Consider the following 20,476-nt stretch of genomic DNA (forward strand, 5'->3'; position numbering starts at 1 on the left):
TCATGAATTTTTTTACCAAATCTCCTTGAATTTAAAAAATTTTTCCTTGAAACCTCCTTGAATTTGATGGGAAGTTCATGGCAGGAACCCTGTTAACTGAGCTCTGCCTCTTTAAGCGTCAGACCCCTCAGTCTAGTCAATTACTTATTTTTAAATGTCATAATGTAGGTACCGATATAGGTAAAAGATTAAGAAATGACTCTTTATTGACCGAAGCACATTCAGAAATTAAATAAGTTTTTTCAGGGAACGCATTGCTTGTGTACTGTTACTGGCCAGACTGCAAATTGTCTGTTCTGTGAATTAGGTACCTCAGGACACCCCCCCATTCCACTTGACTTTGTTACAGGGGGGCAAACCTGTATCAGTATCCTTTGTGTTCATATTGTGGAAGGGGGGCGTTTTTTCATTCATTTTTTGTATTGTTTTTTGAGCATGTGTGTTGAATATTTATTTTTGTGTTGTATCAGTTGTGTGTGGAAAATGTATGTGAATATTTGTTCTTTGTACTGTTTGTGAGTGGGAGTCGTATGATATAGCGTCTGTGGCCTAGTGGTTAGGCTACCAGACTTGTAATCGCAAGGATGCGGGTTCGGGGGTTCGAGCCGTGGGCCTGGCGTTGTGTCCTTGGGAAAGGCACTTTACAGGAATTTTTCTCACTTCACCCCAGATTGGAATGGGTATCCGGCCATAGACAGCAAAAGATCTTGTCAGTATGTTAGTGTTTTAGCGCCTATAAATGGCTGCTTGAACTGTATGCTTCCTAGGAAGTTGAGGTTGTTTCAGAATGCTCTCATGCTCAGGTCTGCTGAGGTAATAGTATAGATTGTGAAGCGCATAGAGCCTGCTGTTGAGCGTGGATTTGCACTGTACAAATGCTATCTATTGTTATTATATATGAATATTTGTTCTTTGTATTGTTACTGGGTTGAATTTATATTTGACTTTGTTTTTTTGTTTTTCCATAGGATTCCAGTGGCTCCAGAAGAGGGTGAGGAGGAGGATGCTGCCACCAGAAGAAAGAAGAAGAAAAGGTTCTTGGACTTAACTAGCTTTTTATCATAATATGCTATATTATTTTTGAGTAAAATTCACACAGGAATGTGTTTTTGAATGGACTTGAAAGTATGCTGAGCAAAATTTATTTTTTTAAAGGGGGGGTGGGGTTGTTGTTGGGGAGAGGTGGGGGTGTGCAATTTGAATTTGTGATCTTTCAAGTATTTCATCAGTTAAAGTCATTCATGAAGTGTTAAAAGGGGAACTACTGCATTGGCACACAACACTTGGCAACTCAAATGATGAGTTCGAAACATTTGCGGAAAACAGAAATTGCATTGGGGAAAAAAACAACCCTGGTAGGCAGTAGCATTGTGAACTGCTAACTGTAAACTTCTTCTTCCTTGTAGATTTTAAAATGTTTTTTTTTTTGGTTTGTGAGCTTATAACCTTTCCCTTGTTATGCCAGGGAATGTAGATAATTCAAAGACACCTGTGTGAAATTTAAGCGCTGTTATGTTTCTTTTCCACAAATTATGCTTTTATGTTCAATTTGACAGTTACTATGCCAAGCTCAAAAGAGATGAAGAGGAGAGACAGAAAGAGCTGGAGTCCAAGTACAGAGACAGAGTAAGTCAAAAACTGTTGGATGTAATCTGTAACTCTTAATGCATTTGATGTGAGTTTACAGGGTAATAAAAGGGGGGGGGGGGGTGTCCAACAATAGATTTACCCAATTGATGCTCATGGGAGAGAAAATTGCTTGTTTTTACCTAATTCTGCTCCTCAGTTGGTCATCTATGGCATTCTGTATGTCTGCACTTTCCTCTTTTTTTTCATACATGGCAGTCTGCCTGTTTCCTCTTTTTTTTTTTTTTTTTTTTTTTTCCGGTCACCTTTGGCAGTCTTATTTATATCTGCACTTTCCAAGAGCTCTTGTTTTGCTGCTGGGCGTTGGAGGGGACCCCCTGGGTAGCTCCTACTTCTTTTCATTCACTGGTGTTTCTGTCTTGTTTGTGTGCTTTGCTTTTTGTGTGCATTAAATGACCATTATTGTGTGGATGTGCTTCCCTTTACTCAATTGATACTCTTTGTCAATGTAGCAGCCTGTCTATCTGCATTTTCCTCTTATCTTGCCAGGCCAAGGAGCGCCGAGAAGGCCACAACAAGGACTACTCTGAGACGGAAGTTATTAGCACGACGGCTGACTACAGAGCTGTGGCCCCTGATGCCAAGGCGTGAGTTTTCTTTCATCGCACACAACTCTCTCTACAATACGCAATTAAACAGAGCTCAACACCAGAAAATCCAGCGCACAACTGCATTTTTAAAAGAAACTCAGAAACCATAAACAAATTCCAAAACAACGAAAAACTCATCAAACCCTTCGGCCTCATAATCCTTGAGGACCTGAAAAACTTACACTTTTCCAAACAAGACATCCAGCAATTTCTTTTCCCCGACCTCCCTCTGTGGCACCTCACCAAGGCAAAAGTAGACTTACAGCTGACCACACACAACAAAGAAAGCACAAACACCTAAACTTTTTAAAGCAGAATACAAAAAACTAATAGATAAATACCACGGTGCGGAGTTCATCTTCACGGATGGCTCCAAAAAAAAAAAAAATGTGGGCGCCGCAGCCCTATCTTCCAACAGTACACTCCAGAGCAGACTCCATCTTCCTTGTCCTTTCTGACTCTCTGTCTTGCATCACCTCACTCACAAACTACACACTCCTACACCCAAAAATAGTTAGGCTACAACAGAAAATTCACGCCCTATCTGAAACAGGAAAAAATATCATGTTCGCATGGATACCTAGCTATTGGAGCATCCGGGGAAACGAGCAGGAAGATGACCTGGCGAAGAAATCCTCATCCCTTCTGTTGGGATCAACGACGAACACTCTCCCACCGACTGACTTTAAAAATATAGTCACAAAGTACACCTCCAGTCTGTGGGAGAGCCACTGGAAAAAACAGAAGAATAACAAACTCTATAATATAAAACCCAAACTGGGACAGTAAAATCCCTCGGACCTCTCCAGAAGAGACGAAGTCATTTTTACTCAATTGCGCATCGGACGCACGGCCCTGACACACAAATACCTCCTACAGGGAGATGAGAAGCCGCTCTGTGTCGGATGCGACACAGATTTTACCATTAGACACATTTTAACCGAATGTCTAGACTTTGGAGAGATCCGAAAGAAATACTTTAAATGCAAAAAATTGCAAGACATTTTTCCGTCCTTGGTCCCAACAGAATTTTTGATTTTATGAAGGCCATTGACCTTTATGGGAAGTTATAGAACAGAATTAAATTATTAAAAATGTTTATGAAGGTTATTTTAGATTGAAAAAATGTATATTTACACAAATTTTAAATATTTTAACGTTTTAAAATCAAATAACCCGTATCCAGCCGTGCAGTGAACTGCGTATAAAAAAACTAACTTGTGTTTCGCGCGCTCATATGACCTTATGCAGTTGCGAGCGCCGTAAAACTCTGTACTAAACTCAACTTTCATCTTTAGACAAGTTCTTTTTTCCCGAATGCTTTTGTAAAAAAAACATTTCAAGTTTGTTTACATGGAGCTTGTGGTCCTGGCAAAGCAATAAAAGTAAAGTTGCTCCTGTTGCCCCAATTTCAAACGTGCTGAGCCTTCTGTGCAGATTCGGGGGTCAGTGCAGGTGTACAACTGTTTCTAACAGGAACAGGAAACAGCTGGCTTAAAAGCGTGAAGACAATTGGGATTATACACTTTACTTTTACTGGAAGAGTAATGGTGGTACTGTATTCTTCTCCTGCACTTACTGCTGGTTCCTCTACTCCTTCTGGAACTTTTCATGGCCTGTTAATATCATCGCAGTGCCATATGCTCAGGCCAGGTCTATTCTAGAAATAGTTGGTCACTGTTTCTCCAATGATCAAACGGAGATGATACACGAGCTCTTGTTCCCAATATTGTACCAGTGACGTGTCTGACGGTTTGATGTAAGTAAGCGAGTTATGAGAATTAGTAGAACTATGTCTGTTTAAAGGGTCAACCACTTTATAGAAGATATTGCTTTTGAATTGTGATTATTTTGATTCTCTCCTACTAAAAGACTTTAGGAACTTTTCTTTTGTACTTGGATTACCTGTAAGTTATAGAGGACATTTTTACATAAGTCCCATTTCTTTCCTGTCTCTCTCATATATCCGTTGATTGTTTTGCCTTGTCAGTTCTATCTGATAGCCGTCCTGTGGATATGCTTCTCTTTATTCAAACAAACATGCATTTGGTGGAAAGTTAATACTTCTTTTTATTTTTTCTTGCAAGCATTGAAAACAATGCAGAGAGGAGGAAGCAAGTGATACAGGCCTCTAAGTACTTGGGAGGTGACATGGAACACACTCACTTGGTGAAAGGATTGGACTATGCACTACTTGAGAAGGTATGTCAGATGATGAATAAAGAGACGATAGAAGGAAGAAAAGTACTATTTCCATTTATCATCGTGGGGAAGTTTTGTTGTTATGACACAAGCAATGCATATATAGAATAGTTAGGATATTACATCAACGTCACATAATACAGGAATTTGCTTTGGCATTACAATTTTACAAACACAACATTGCATTCTTTGGCTTTCATTTGCCTTAGTAACCATATGCTCCATCGTTGCATGTGTAGACAATTGTTGCACAAACAATCATCTGTTGTGATGGAACAGGGTCTACATCCTACACGTAAATTTGGTCATCCATAACCCTTTGAGCCCTTGCCACCTGTACACCAGTCGCGCCTAAAACCACCCGTATGCCTAGCGACTATTATAGCGGTGAGTGAGACCCCATCCCCAACCTGGCTCGCCCTAAGGCAAAACATGTACGGAAAACAGCGATTACTACACAAGATATTGTTAATTAATTTGAAGATCTTTCTGAATTAGGTGCTGGTAATGATGAGGACTGCCCTGAGTGGGATATGGACTGTGCTTCGGACAATCATATGAATGTTAGCTCAGGAGCTCAGGCAGAGGGACATGGTAACCTCTGAAGGTCACAGCTCAAAGGGTTAATGTTAGTGCAGTGGTAAGAAGCTCCTAGGTATTTGCCAAATATGCGTGAGACAAGAAGAGGGGATCGTCCTGTGGCACCATTTGTTAGAAGATGAAAGTGCTGGCCCTTCTCACAGGACATTGATGAACTTAGGTTAGATAAAGAGATAAAGAACGGTTTCCCTACTTCGGCGCCTGGAATTCATGGACAGAGTTATCTGCCTTTGTTTGAATGTGATGGCCCAATTTCGTCTTAAATATATTGCTCAACACAGAAGAAGTACCTTGTTTTACTAAGAATGTACAATCTGTGACTCTGCCTTCAAATGCTGGATGTGTCTTTGTTCTTTGTCCGCAGGTGAGAGCTGAGATCACCTCAAAAGAGAGGGAAGATGAGGATATGATGGAAACTGTTGTCTCCCAGCCAAAGTGAGTCTTGACACTTCTTCTCCCTTCATCATTTTATACCTTATTTTCATTAGTCTTTATGATGAAGTGCAAGTTATGCTTGATAGCTTTTTTTTTAATGCTTACCTCAGTATCTCCTAATAACTTCTTGGCGAATCGGTGTGTGTGAAGGGTTTGGAGAGGGATTACTTGGCCAATACCCACCATCTGGGCAGCTATGGAGTCCCATCTCCTCAGGGCATCCTTACAAATTCCTCTTCTCTTTGTAGTCTATTATTAGACCTGCATGTTTGCCGACAATCGTCTGAAATCCGACAATCGCGACCCGACCTGCGAACCGGCCGATGCTATCGCTAGGCCCGCCTGTATTAGTCAATGTGCGTAGTGCGAGGCCTGGCCGACTGCCAGCGACCCCTTTTCCTCTCGTCGGCTTCGTCGGCACTTTCGTTTTCGTGCCGACAGCCGACGCGCGCACCGCCGACTGCCGACGTCGGCGTTGTCGGAACCTGAGTAGAAATGCGAATACGAAAAAGGACAACAACCTAAATTATCTACTTTGAGTTTCGTGCTCGAGCGGCCATTTTGAATTCGTTTGTTGACTAATTCAATTGTTCAGATCGTGTGGATTCATTCAAGTCTGACTCTCTTGTTCTAATAGAATCTAGATCTAGATCTAGATTTATATAGATCATTATAGACCTCTATGGAGGATTCATATTCCAATTCTATTGTGTCAAACCCTATCATAGGTTGTGCTGTAATATTAATATTGGTAAAAATAAGCATTTCATCAGGTGCGTGAATTATTTATTTATTTAAATCTAGATCTAGATTCTAGATCTAGAATCTAGACTCAGCTGAGTCCCTCTGTTCGGAATCGGATGCGGATTTCTAGTTCAAGGCCTATTCCTATTCACTTGTTCTACAAGATCTAGATCAAGATCTAGATTTATTTAGATTACTAGATCTAGATCTAGATCTAGATCTATATGGAGGATTCATATTCCAATTCTATTGTGTTATTGTATCAAACCCTACAGCAATGTAGATGTAAGCCATATAGATCTAGATCTAGATTCTATGTGCTCCTTTGTTTTGGAGTGTGGTTTTTTAATTAAAAAATTTTTTTTTCATTTAGGACTTGTTTTGGCCTTTTTACATGAGGCCCATTGCAGGTTCTTTTTGGGGGTAGGGTTAGGGATAGGTCTCTTCTTTATTGTGTTTGTTGGGGTGGTCGCTCGTTACTCGGATGTCCTTCCTTATGACACCCACAAAGGCTTGGGGGGGGGGGGTGCGCAAAATTTTCAGACAATCTGGTTTAGGCTCACATGCAGGTCTATATTATAGAAAGAGCATCATAATCCATGCTGTATGTCCATTCTAAAGGGGTATTCTTCACTTTTTCAAATTTCTTTACTTCAACACTTTAAAATCCTGAAATTTCTGTGTTAAAATGGGAGAGGGGACAAAAACATTTTAGTTCTGAGATTGGACCTTGTTTTTTTGTAAGGATTGTTCCATACCATTTTGCCTTCTGATTCATGGTGAATACAGGAAGAAAGGCAGTGTAATGCAAAGTGTTTTCTGTAAGAGTAGTGTTATAATCACCAGTTTCATTGCTGTTTAAGAAATCTAGTATAGATGCCATTTAGTTGAGGGGATATGTGGTGTGATTAATTTAAGAGAAATGTGATGAAACTGCTTTCTTCAGGGCACAGTTTGGCATCGTTTATAAAAAGATAAATCTTGTTTCTTAAATTTTAGGAGACGTGGTGTTGCATCATCAATGTAATTGTTTTGTCTGAAATTGTTATTTGCAGAGAAGAGGAGGATCCTGAAGAAAAGATAACATTCAAGACCAAGCTGGGTATGTACCCTTTCACATTAAATGGTTTGTTTGGTTGTTGTTGTTGTTTGTTTGGGGGGGTTTTTTGGGGGGAGACAGAACATAAAATATTACTTTGTTTTGTTTGTCCGTTGTCGTGCAGATTGTGTCTAGCATAGGAGACATACACTTGGGGGTAGTTTGTTCACATGTGTGTTTCCTAAAAGATCTTAGTACTTTTTATTAGAAATTCATCATAAACTGTGTGAAGTTACGTTTTAATGACAGCGATATTTAACACTTTGCCGCCTCATCTCGCCAATCGGCGATGTTTACCACCCAGATTCTTTGGATTTACCCCCAAAATGCCTTTGCCTTTGATGGCAAGAGTTTTTACTCTATGAGCCTTGTCTTTAAAAACACTTTTGTGATATCTGTGCAGTATGTATCTTTCCACTGTGTGTCATCTAGTAGTATTTAAGTATGTATCTGTCTTGTGGATGTAATCAGAAGTTGCTTTTTAGTTTTACTTGTAATGTTTGGATTTTTTATAAGTGGGAGCCTCCAAAGAAATGTATATAAAGTCTGTTAGAGGGGATATTAAATGATTTCCAAGAATACATCATTGATATGTTTCAGGCACTATGTTAAACATTCCTTCTCTATTATCAGGTCGGAACATCTACAGAACCTTGTTCCGGAACCGTGTACCTCAGAGAAATGAGCTGTTTTTGCCCAGGCGTATGGCCTATGTCATTGCCTTGGAAGATGAGTTTGCAGAATCAGACATCCCAGCCACCCTGATCCGCAGTAAGGCTGACTGTCCATCTCTACAGGTACAATTTTGTTCTATACACTTATGTGTAAAAGCTTTCTCTGCTTCCATTGAGGTAGACATCTTCTTCTTGATTCTCTCCGCTCCAATGTCATTTGGACAGAGGATAGTGCAGTATTTTACGTAAATTTTCTTCTTTCTCTAATGTTGAATGAACACCTGGCTGAGACAGTTTAAGATATTGACTGTCTGTCAGTATTGTGTGTCGGTAAAATTGGTAGCTTGCCCTTGTGTTTCCAAAGAAGCTGAGAGTGTTAATTATACTAATACAAGTTTGGAGCACTTCGAATTGATTTTCAGATGGAAATATAAATTAGATTTATTTTTTAAAATTATTATTTTGATTATAGATGTTTTTTATTGCATACTTTTTTTTCAGAGTTTCAATTCTCTCAAATTTGATTTACGGTACCTGTTCTTTGGTGACAGTATAGTTTCTGTTTGCCCTCAAAGTATAAGATTACTTAAATTTTGTAAGTCTCTGATCTATTCAAACTAATAAACAACTATAAAGAAAAGCCACCTACGTAATAATGGATCATAGGTGGTAGTTCAAATATTTCATTCAATCTAAAGTTGATTTTCTGGTCTTCCTCAGGCTACAACAACTCTAACAACAAATGATATTGTGATCAACAAACTGACGCAGATTTTGTCGTATCTGAGACAAGGGAAAAGAGAAGCAAAGAAGTTGAAAAAGAAAGAAAAAGGTTTGGATCTGAGCTGTGGTGTTTTATGGGTAGCTAGGTTTCTCCCTGTTGAATTTAGTCATAACATTGTATGGTGCAATGTTACATATTGTCATCTTTGGTGGAATAGGTAGGATCTTTACCCTTGCAAATAGAAGTAGTGTTGAAAGACTATTGAATATCTCTTGTCTTTCTGAAAGGATGCATGCATCCCACTCAGCCCTCAGCTGGCAATGATGGGCAAGATTGAACCAGCCTGCCGTCTAAATTGTGTCAGTGGGGAAGTAAAACATTCACAGTAGGTGGCAATGAGTGAACAACTCAATCTGCCAACTTGCTCCAGGGGTGGTTCATTTACTCTGTAATCAATCTGATCACTTTTTCCAATCTATTCCTTGCTGTTGATTTCATTCTTGTTGCTTCTTTTTATGATGTTGGTGAAAGCCACCTTATGAGTGTCTAATGTTGCCACTGTAATTATTATGTTTAAGTCTTGAATTATTGAGTGGTATCTCATAATAATTTAGCTCATTTTGGGGGAGTTGGCTAGCTGATCTTTTGAAGCATTTACATTCCATGAAAAGCACATCAAGCCAAACCTTGAAGGAAAATGACATGTTTTTGTTCCACAGGAAAACTAAAAGAGGAAGAGAAAGCCAGAATCACTGCCCTGGATGACAGGTAAGTCCTCGTCATCCTAAGCCAAGATTCTTGGGGTTGCCTTGATAAATGAGTGGAATCATTGATATCATCGCAAATTCTGCCATAACTTTTAAAAACTGAAACTTCTTCAAAAGAATCAGATGGAAAGTTAACCATGTGAAGTAGAGCTGGGTTGTTTTTATTTCCTTCATTCTCATTTGTACTGTACATGCTAGGGTTTTATAAGCCAACACGGGAGTGGCTGTGTCTGCCACAGACCTCCCGCTGTTAGGGGCTGTTTCTGAAAGCGCAGTGGAAGTGGTCTAAAACGGCCAACCATTGTCCTGGAGAAAAGTGATTGTCTTAAGACTTACAATACCGTCTTTAGTCGCCAGGCCGTAGTATTTGCTCACAACTACTGGCGACTTCAGTGGCTGATGCAACCAGGCACACTAAACATAATTAAACAACAAATGGGTGCACTGCGCTGAAGTAAATACCAAAGGAAGTCACTCTATATATGATAGCTGAATGGTTGATGAACCTCTCTGAATTTTTAAAGCGTTATTCTTGGGCGGCCAAGGTTTTTTTCAAATTAGCAAAAATTCTACCATGACTTCAGCATTCTAAACGGGTGCTGTACCCAAGGGTTTTTCACTATATGAGCCTTCGGTGCTGTAAGTGTTAAACAGGTGGATGTCTTGCACACTGTCATTATTGTGCAAAAAAAAACAACACAACAGGGTGGGGGGAATGGGACATAACAGTTTTTGCACCGATGGGTGTCTTATACAAGTGATGATAAGAGCAGGTTCCACTGTAATTTTCTCTTTCTTCATTCTTTTGTAAATCATCCTTGTCTTCTCCCCAGCATCTATGGTGAGATTGGAGACTACGAGCCATCATTTGCCAAGCCCAAGGACAAGAGGGAGAAAGACAGAAAGGACAAGGATCGCGACAGCAAGTCTGATCGGGACCGAGATCGTGATAGGGGCAGAGACCGGGAAAGGGACAGGGAGAGAGAGAGGGATAGGTGAGATATTCGATGGTCTAGCTGCTGATTTTGTGCCTATCTCAACAGTGCTGGGTACAAATCGTTCATGTTTTAGATGTCTCCTGGTTGTTGTTGTTGTTTTTGTTTTTTCTGGGGGTTTTGGGGGGTTTTTCACTTTGTATCCTTTACTGGATCCTAAATAAGGTAAAGTGATATCGGAATGATTAAACTCTTCATTTCCTTCAAACATGTATAGAACACCTGATGATTAAGCATTCATTATAATGCAATTTTTGTCTGCCCCTCCTGAAAAATTAGCATACATTGACTTCTTTGGTTTTGGCATGACACTCTGAAATGTTGGTGTTTTTAAAGTGTTTTCAAATGCCATACTAGTCCTTTGACTAAACAGCAATCAGAATAAAAAACAAAAAAGGAGTGTAAAATCAGATCAATTCACCGACTACTGTTCATGGATACCGTTGTGGCATGAACTTTTAATTTACGCCAGACTCTCGTTCATGCCACCCCAGTCATGTTTTGGGGGGGTTTTTTTGCTGAAGGAATGCAACATTAAATGAGTATCCATTTACTTTAAGGCTGGGTCTGCTTCTTTAGCTCAAGAGGTAGTTTTTCTTCTTAATAAATTCTTTGCTGACAGTCAGCAAAATGGCATCCTCCAGGCTAAAACATCTACGTTATGTAGTAACGAATCTCTTCAAAGTTTCAATGAGTCTGATAAATCTACCCACTGTAACTGTTCAGATTATGATCCAGCATTAATGTGCCCACCCTGGTAAAGTAGAGTGCAAAAGAGGCGGAGGTAGACCCAGAATAACATACTTAAAGAACTGAACAGATGAGTGACAGAAAATTACCTGGATGCGATAGATTTGTTGAGAGCATCTAAGCTGAGAATTGAATGGCAAACCGTGGTTGCAAATGTCTGTTTCAGATCTGGTTCTTCAAGAAGAAGATCTAGACATCCTGATTAGAAGATACTAAAAGCTAAAAGGCTTGCATATCTATCTATATATATATATATATATACACAGTTCAAATTAGTCAAGAAAATGGCTTTCTTTGTTTTCTTTTCAGGGACAGAGACAGGCGAGACTACCGGGACCGTGACAGGGAGAGAGAGAGAGATAGGGGCAGAGATCGGGAAAGGGAGAGGGAACGGACGGACAGGATCAGAGAACCAGAGCGGGAGAAGCCCCAGAGGAAGTCTTACTTTGAAAAGCCTGTGGAAGAGGTGAAGTCTTTCTCTTTATTATGGTCATAGAACTAAAATTTCTTGTCTTGAAACTATGAGTGGGGAGTGGGAAAGATAAGTGTGTCAATGCTCACGTAATTTCTTATTTGAAGGGGGGGGAGGGGCCTTTAAAATGAAAATTTGTGAGACTGCCAAATTTGCTTTGTTTTAGAGATGTTGCTTAATTATTATTTTTTATCTAGGATTTTTTTTCTTTCCGCTTACTGCTGTTTGCAGATTAACCGTGTTCGGTTTAAAGTGGACTCCTCTGTAATTCTGTTTAGGATTTAAAGTGCGAGTCAGATTAATCATGTGAGGAGGGCTTTTTTTTTCTTTTTCTTTTTTTTTAAAAATTTGCAAGGTTGTCAGTTTTGTTTCATCAGTTGTGTCATTTATTTATTTGTTGCTATCATTCACTGTTTATCAGCCTGAGTTGTTTATTTTTTGTTTTTATCTTTCTGCCCTCAGGATGACCTTAAGGAAAAACCCAAAGAGACAGCGATTGAACTGGTCAAATCGATCAACGAAAGGTTTAAAGTAAGTTGGGTTTTTTAAATTGAAACTGATGCCCCAATGCTGTTGTAGCCTTTAATCGTGCTTCTTGTTTCAATATGGAAGCAATATTTTGGGTCAAAAGTGTTTAAATTGAATGCCTATGAAGTACTGGGTCCACAACAGAGACCATACCCATGTCTGTGGTGTGATGGTTGTGTCATTGTCTGCAGAAGAAATACAGTGGAACCTGCCCTGACGGCCACCTCCATAAGACGGCCACCTGTACAAACGGCCACTTCCCATTTCCCCCCTTGCATTTTTTCGATATAATTCAACTGTGTAAAACGGGCACCTGTCCTACGCGGCCGCGGCCACCATATTTTAACACACAACCCCTATCACACTTAGCAATAACACCTGTCTTAGACGGCCACCTTAGTGACTCCATTACGTTTTGTCATTAATTGTGCATTGACCCCTGGCGTTGTGGGCGAGCCGTCATAATCTAATCACCTGTCGTTGTTGTTGAGTAGTCCCTCCAACCGATCATGTTGCGTAGACCCCTCCCACAGTTGACCAATAGGTACCAATTTCCAGCTGCTGGTGAGGGAAACGTGTGATCCCTCGTAGCCCATAAGCCCCGCCCAGAACTCATACACAAATCGTAAGTGAGATCAGTGGTCACTGTTTACCCAGTCTGTAACAAAGTAACAATGGACGTCAACATGGACTTGTGACAGAAGCATCGCTCATTCTCCGAGTGGTGGCGACCCATGTGTTTGTTTTACCATAGCACTCAGTCCTCCTTGTCTGACAAATTTCGTTTTATTGTCACCCTTGCTCAAAATCAACAACAAAATAAAAATAACAAACAAAATACAAACCAACAACAACAATAACAAAAACAATAATGCGGCTACTTTCGATTGGGAATGGGGTTTGTTTTCTTCATCTTGATCAGTCCTGCCTAAGACGGCCACCTGTCTTATTCAGCCACTTTTCTCTTTGACAATGGGTGGCCGTCTTACACAGGTTTGACTGTATTTGATTCATTCGAGGGTTAAAGGGGGTTTTCTTTATCGAATATTTGTCTTTCTGAAAGGATGTTTTATTACATTGAGCCTGGAGTTGCCCAGCAGGCAAGGTCAAAGCAGCCCACCTCCTAAGTAATTTAGAGTGTTCAACATTGACAATGAAATTACTATACAATTGACAGAATGTAATGACATATCAGAATTCTTGTTGGACTGTTTATTCACTTTACTGACACAATAAGGCATTGCAGGGTGTTCGGTTTGTTTTTTGTTGGGTTGTTGTTGTTGGGGGGGGGGTTACATTTTCTTTACTCCGTGTTTTGTTTTTATACTGGTTTAAAAATAATTTAGAATGGAGTTGATTAAAAAAACACAAGAAAAGTGACAATATGAAAAAGAATAGATCTTTCTCTTCATGTTTTACAAGTTCTCTGAAATGAAAACACTCCGAACAGATATAAGTTATATTTAAGCATGTCAGCTTATTTTTGGGAACCAATTGTGATTCAAACTGCTCAATGAAAAACCAGCAGATTCTGTTTAACATAAAGCCATTCAACACGAAATTCCTGTTGCTGTACCAGGAAAGTATTTCAAATCCCCAGTTTTTCCCCCCCACTTCATTTATGCACTGCAGCCTTCAAAAACATCAAGAAATTCTTGTGAAGTTCATATAATCAGGATTTTACTTAGTGACCTTCTAAGTTCGGGAACTGGGGATGCTAGGGCTGAGTAGGATATTGAAATTAGATTGTAGAAGTCTCATAAGCGGATACTTTTCTTCCCTCCAGGGCTATGCTGATGTTGAGGAGGAGAAGGAAAAGTAAGTATTTGTTTTAAATTATTTGGTGTAAGCCCATTTGTAATTTTTTGCTTAAATGTTGTACTTGAATTTTAGTAGGAGCTGAATCTCTTTTACAGTGTGTAACTGTCAAGGGGGAATAGAAATTCTGAAACAAATTCCTTACATTTCATTTAGGTGAGGTGAAATAAATCAGTACAGTTACGTTCATGTTGTACTGAAGCAGATACCATTTTTAAAAATTACAGCTGTCCCTTTTTTTAGGAATTGGTGTGGCAGGTTTTTGAAAGAGTCGGGGGGTGAATCTATAGTTCAGTTGGTACCATATCACTATCTTAGAATTACAAAGTTCTGTCTGCTCAGTGCCTAGTATTGAGAAATTTGATGTAAAAAAAAAATGTTGAGTTTTGCTACATGTCATGCTTTTTTTAATGCTATTCTTTGAATGACTCCAAATAATATTGAGATTTTTGTAGAGCAGAAAGAACATTTGGTTTCTGACCTCATGGTCATAGTAACTAAAAATTTCAAATATGTCAGACAGAACTTTGTAATTTTAAGGTAGCAATATAGGATTGCAATGTGAATAACAGTGGTTCGAATCCTAGTAGGGCTGTTCTTGACATTGGGTTAGTTGTTTGGTTTTCCTAGCTTTCCTCACGCTTGATTCGACCTTAACAATATTGACATTAAATCAGAGGCCATGCATCTTAAGTAAACTTAGTGTTGAAAATGACCTTAGACCCTTACATTTCTGTGAGAAGGTCAGACTTGAGTAAATAATAAATTTGCACTCAATTTTCCTGTGTGGAATAGTCTCAAGTGACTGTGAGGGACATGCAATGGTTTAAAAGGTAACTCTGGAAAAACAGTAGATTGTTACACCCCCTGATCTGAGCATATCTTACACTCTCCTTTACGCCTTTATATTTTTCTCTGCAGAGTGAAGGTGGATGCTGAGAAGAACAGGTTGCAAAAATTGAAAGCGAAGACAGGTATCGACAGTTACGCTGAGTGCTACCCAGGGTGAGTCATCAGTTTGTGCACTGGTGGTTTTTTAATTGGGGGGGGGGGGGGGTTGTATCGTTCTGATTTGTATGCACTGGGGGCCATTGCATAATTTTCAAACTGTGTAAGCATATTTTTGTCTTAAAGCATAAGGTTGTCAGAATCTTTTGTCATCAAATGAAAAAAGTTTCATTACATTAACTTGCTGAATGCTGTCATTCCTGGGCTTTTTTTTTGGGGGGGGGGGGGGGGGTTGTGACGCCAAACTCTTGTCACGTCACCCACTTCGGTGTGGTATTTTGGACTCTGTTTATTGCCGCTGTCTCCAGAAAACCATTTCAGTTGTCACAGTTCTGAATTGTTTGTCCCCTTAAAATTGTCTCTGCAATGAATGTGCGCCCTCTAAGAATTCTTGTTGACAATGATACAGATTTGTTTTTACACCTATGAGCTTCATATTTACACCCAGGTACAGCTTTTTCTCTCATAGCCATTTGCATTTTAATTGCAGCATGGTATTTGTTTCACTATAATGTCTTTTACTGGATCCATCATCATCATTTGACTCTTTCACCCTGATAGTGATATAGGGAATAGTGTATAGGCTGCCAAGAAAGGCATTCAGCTGAACTAATCCATGGAAATTTTTAGACTACCCGTACTTGTCTTCATACGGATCACAATGTGGTTGCAGTATATGAAAATAAAGCTTTGAAATCGTCTTCCTAAAGAAAAATGTTATGCAGATTTATTGGGTGGGGGGGGGGGTGTTCGTCTTTTAAAATTTGTCAAGTATGTCCTCCAATTGAAAATTTCCTTGTAGTGCAAAGCTTTGGCATAAAAACTAACATGACTTTCCATTGTGTCAGTTAAGTTTCAATGACGTGTTTCTTTTGTTTTGTCTCTCAACAAATATTGCAATCAAATTTTTTAATACATTCTTTTCTTTTTCATGAAAATCTCAGCATGGCAGAGTCTGCAGATGCTATCGACGATTCTGACGAGGAAGTTGACTTCACCAAAATGGACCAGGGCAACAAGAAGGGTCCAGTCGGCCGATGGGACTTTGACACGGCCGAGGAATATTCCGACTATATGTCCAACCGGGAGGCTCTGCCCAAGTATGTGGGGGCTTGTCTGGGTGGTCCGTTTTACTGCTCAGGAGGGTGGACTATTAACCAGATGGACAATGGCATGACTGCTTTTACCTTTCCACACATCAAATGCACACTTTAGCGTATGATAGTGTAAGTTTGGCAGTTGGGCAATGGTCATCCAGGCTCAGGGGGACTGGGTTTAAAGGATTTTTTGGTTTTTACCTGAAGTTGGATTTTTTAAAGATATGCAGTCAGGCACAGGTAACATGCTCACCCCAAACTGGTAATCATGAAAAGCGCTGACAATTTGCCGTTCCCCAACTGTTGTCTCTTTAATTTTTTGCTATAACGGTTTACCCTGATATCGTATGTGCCGAATACATTTGTCAATCCCTGACATATTTGAGTAATCCTTGCCCAACTGTATTGGAATTCTAAGGGGAAATTAGAGTTGGGATTTACGAGATCTGATCCATCAACATTTATTCAGTGTCATCACCACTTACTTCAAAGGTCACAGGATGATTTATAGGTCTAAAGTCCTCTCCTCAGCTGCCATTGTTGGTTATAAATTTGGCTGTACTGTTTGTTCTTGTATTTGTAAGTGTATCCAGGTCTAGAAACATGTACTCTGGAAGTTTAGCTTTAGTCAAGATACCATCTCTTGATATAGATTCATTTTTGTTGGAGATTTTCTTATGATTATCTTTTTCTTTTTATACAATTTTCTTTTGTAATGAAAAAGCTGTTACCTGTTTTCAGTATATAACCTTTTTTTGGGTGGGTTTGTCGAGGGTTGTTTTTTTAGGAGTGTGGTTTACTTTGAAACATTTCCATTTATATCCTGTTGTATTTTCCTTCCCCCCCCCCCTCTGTCAGAGCTGCTTTCCAGTACGGGGTGAAGATGAGTGACGGTCGTCGGACACGCAGAACGGGCCCCAAAGATGAGAAACAGAAGCTGGACAGAGAGCTGCAGCAGATCCAGAGGATCATAGAGAAGAGGAAACCCAGTGGGGCGGACGGCGGGGGCAGTGATGCCAAGCATGCCAAATATTGAGGGGGTGGGGTGGAGATTGTTTTGTGATGTGTTCCATGCAAAGTTCTTTGAGGTTTTCTGCCTGCATTATATGTTGGTTTAGAAAGAAACAACGTAAGATTTTAGGATGGAAATGTTTATCTCACAAGAACTTATGGGGGGTGGATGGGAGGGAGCCTCTATCAAGTCTTTTTAATCTTTATGTGATGTGTATTTTTCATGTATTACAGAATAAAATTCAGCTTCTGCTAAAGTGATTAAAAGGATAATGGTTGTTTTGTTGTGTAAATGGAATTGCACAATTGTCCTCAATTGTGCTAAAATGTGTTATGATGTGAGATTCTCTAGAATCATTTAGCCAGGCTGACTAGCTAACTGACTGACCAGATAAATGGAGAGAAAAATGGTTGCAAGTCAATTTCCTCTTTTACCCAATGTTCATCATTATGAGTCTGTGAAGTGTTGTTAACCATGCCGCCAGTGCTGTGAGAATTATATCTACATGAACTGGTCACAGAACGAGTTCAGTGAGAAGCTTATTTGTGGTTTATGTACATTTTCAACTCTGACCCAAGACGGGGAAATTTACTGGAAATTTTTCCTCACTCGTTATGGTTACATTTAGAAATAACTTCCACTACTTCCAGTGAGAATAATGGTCATAGTTTTCCCATAGAAATTTTTCTGCACTATTACTTTTGATCATAGTTGAACACACTTTGCTCTTTGTTTTTGCAGTCAGGTCCAAATAGCTCTATAGATATTGTGTCGAAGTGCATAAAAAGCAACTACATTTTTCTTTATGTTATGTCACAAATTTTAATTTACAGTTCAAATACAGCGAGCTTTCCAGCTGACTCCAATAGTGTCAGAAGTGTGAAATCCTCTGATCTCTGATTTGTTACTTGTTTAGAAATATTACATTCAAATTCTATTCTAGGAGTATTCTATAGAATGGGCCTGTCCAAATGTTATGTAGCTTCCTCAACAGGGCCTGCAGAGTAATATTCAAAACAGCATGGAAGATGCTATTTTTAGAGAGTATCGTGCCTTGTGCTTGAAATAAAGAGTAAGAGTAGAAGCAAAGATTGCTCTAAACAGATCTCGCTTTGAGAAGTGGACATCGTCGTCTTCATCATCATCGTATTAGCGCGTGTAGATAGCTGTGCATCTGCGATTGTTTTTTGAGTGAGAAACAATTTTTGTGTACCGGTACACTCTTTGGTTTCTTGTGCATCATCTCTAATTTGTTCTTGTGGTTTGTCCCGCCTGATTTTTGTGGGGTATGGTGAAGAGATAATCTGTTACCAACTACATTTTTAGAAATCCCTCATCCTTCTCTTATCATTAACCCTATTCGTACGCTCTGGAGTCATTTTGTACCCCCTGGGTTGTATTCTTCACATTTTAGAATACTTATAGTACGAAGATCTCTTTGAAGCTTTCAGTACTTCTCTAAAAATCATAATGACAGACTGCTATGCAAAGCGTACGGATCGGATTAACGCGTAAATTTCCTTTTTGGAAAGTGGTGGCACAGAGTTCCTCACATTGTATGGATACGATAGTAAAACACGACGTACGGATAGGGTTACAGCGTTTGAAAAGATATCCCTCCGAATTGGGTAAGGGGTAGTAAGTCCCCAGACCGCGATATGGTGTCTTCCCAACCTGTGTGAACGTGAAAGAGAAAGAGAGACGACAATAGGAAGAGGCACGCACCCAAACACACACAGGAAGAAGGGAGTATGGAATAATACAGCGCTTTCTGGTCCTTCAGAACCATGCTTGCTTATACAATTTTATAATTTCTCAAAATGAAAAACTGCTTCATATAAAATGTGGGTGACTGGCGGCGCTCTGGTGTGGTTTGATCGTTTCCTATTATCAAATATATATCGTCCTTGTCTCTCCTCCTTTTCTTTGTATGTTATTCAATCCATCCTAATCGTTTGGTTGGAGGGTGGTCTGGTGTGGTTTGCTGCTTCTTTCCTATCAAACACCTATTGTCCTTATTTCTCTTTCTTTTTTTGTGTTTGCCCCTCTCTTGTAACACATCTAATCTTCGGCACTTATATGACCTTATTGTATTGCAAGTGCCGTAAAGCTCTTACGAAAACCATTCTAATGCAGTCACTACTTCGCTGGGCAGGTCTGCAGTTGTTTAACGGGACAAACGCTATCGTGGAGGCCAGAAGAAACGATTCAAAGACAGCCTCAAGGTTTACCTGAAGTTTAACACCGATCTCTCAATATAAGAGAAAATTACTCAGGACATAGTCGCATGGTTGTCTGCAAAGATTCGTTAAGGTGGTTGGCGGGTGCTCTGGTGTGGTTTGTTCCTTCTTTACTATCAACCATCTGTCGATCTCTCGTCCTTATCTCTCCTTCTTCTTTTTTTGTGTATGTTAATGTTACTCTCTTGTAACACATCTATTCTTCGGCACTTAAGCTTATATGACCTTATTGTGTTGCAAGTGCCGTAAAATCCTTACTAAAACTAAAAAAAGATTTGAGAAAGCAACAGAATAATTGCTGCAGCTGAGCCACTCAGGATTACCGGTGGACAAGGAAGATCAGTGGGAATCTCAATCTCTCTCTCTCTCTCTCTCTCTCTCTCTCTCTTGTTTCATTTGTAGCGCTGTGTGTTCAGTAACCTCACTGCAGTTGGTACGAATGAATTTCTAAACAGAAGGTTATAGCTTTCTCAGAAAATGTAAGTTTTCGGTCTACGGTTACAGATAAACTGTTTATATCACAGTTCCGTCCATGACTCAACAATGATTATTTATCTAACTTAAAATGCTTAATGTGTCCCAATCGCTCATAGTAGATCTACAACAGTTGCGATCGTGCCACGTAATGCTTACCAAAACAAGAGGGAGCGATAGTGAGAGAGAGGGGGGAGTGCGTGCGTGCGCAAATGAAAAAGAGAAAATGGGAGAGAAAGAGAGAGAGGGGTGGAAAGAAAGAGAGAAAAGATAGAAGGAGAGAGAGGGGGGAGAGAAAGAGAGAGACAGGAGAAAGAAAGAAAGAGAGAAAAAGAAAAGAGAGAGAGAAAGAGAGAGAGAGGAGAAAGAAATAAGGAGAGAGGAAGAGGGAGAGAAGTAAGAAATAAATAAAGAAAGAGAGAGAGAGAGAGAGAGAGAGAGCGAGAGAGCGAGAGAGAGAGAGCGAGAGAGCGAGAGAGAGAGAGCGAGAGAGCGAGAGACTGAGGGAGAGACTGAGAGAAAGAGACTGAGAGAGAGAGAGAGAAAGAGAGAGACTGAGAGAGAGACTGAGAGAGAGAGACTGAGAGAAAGAGACTGAGA

General features: G+C 39.8%; 1 protein-coding gene across 2 annotated transcripts in view; it reads left to right on the forward strand.

Moving 5' to 3' along the window:
• LOC101849047 (protein Red) overlaps positions 1 to 17,428 on the forward strand; it is a 23,756-nt gene extending 6,328 nt beyond the window's left edge. Inside the window, exons 4-19 of one of the 2 annotated variants that reach the window (XM_035969494.1) lie at positions 969 to 1,034; positions 1,557 to 1,626; positions 2,137 to 2,234; positions 4,325 to 4,439; positions 5,404 to 5,474; positions 7,271 to 7,320; positions 7,951 to 8,114; positions 8,712 to 8,823; positions 9,435 to 9,483; positions 10,316 to 10,477; positions 11,537 to 11,693; positions 12,162 to 12,230; positions 14,014 to 14,045; positions 14,967 to 15,050; positions 15,998 to 16,153; positions 17,009 to 17,428. In XM_035969494.1, the coding sequence (XP_035825387.1) occupies positions 969 to 1,034; positions 1,557 to 1,626; positions 2,137 to 2,234; positions 4,325 to 4,439; positions 5,404 to 5,474; positions 7,271 to 7,320; positions 7,951 to 8,114; positions 8,712 to 8,823; positions 9,435 to 9,483; positions 10,316 to 10,477; positions 11,537 to 11,693; positions 12,162 to 12,230; positions 14,014 to 14,045; positions 14,967 to 15,050; positions 15,998 to 16,153; positions 17,009 to 17,186 (1,633 nt within the window). In that variant the 3' untranslated portion in view covers positions 17,187 to 17,428. The remainder of the gene's footprint in view (positions 1 to 968; positions 1,035 to 1,556; positions 1,627 to 2,136; positions 2,235 to 4,324; positions 4,440 to 5,403; positions 5,475 to 7,270; positions 7,321 to 7,950; positions 8,115 to 8,711; positions 8,824 to 9,434; positions 9,484 to 10,315; positions 10,478 to 11,536; positions 11,694 to 12,161; positions 12,231 to 14,013; positions 14,046 to 14,966; positions 15,051 to 15,997; positions 16,154 to 17,008) is intronic. The other variant, XM_005097276.3, reaches the window with a different exon arrangement.
• The last annotated feature ends 3,048 nt before the right edge of the window (positions 17,429 to 20,476 follow it).

Source organism: Aplysia californica, unplaced genomic scaffold, assembly GCF_000002075.1.
Source record: "Aplysia californica isolate F4 #8 unplaced genomic scaffold, AplCal3.0 scaffold00151, whole genome shotgun sequence".
Lineage (NCBI taxonomy): Eukaryota > Metazoa > Mollusca > Gastropoda > Aplysiida > Aplysiidae > Aplysia > Aplysia californica.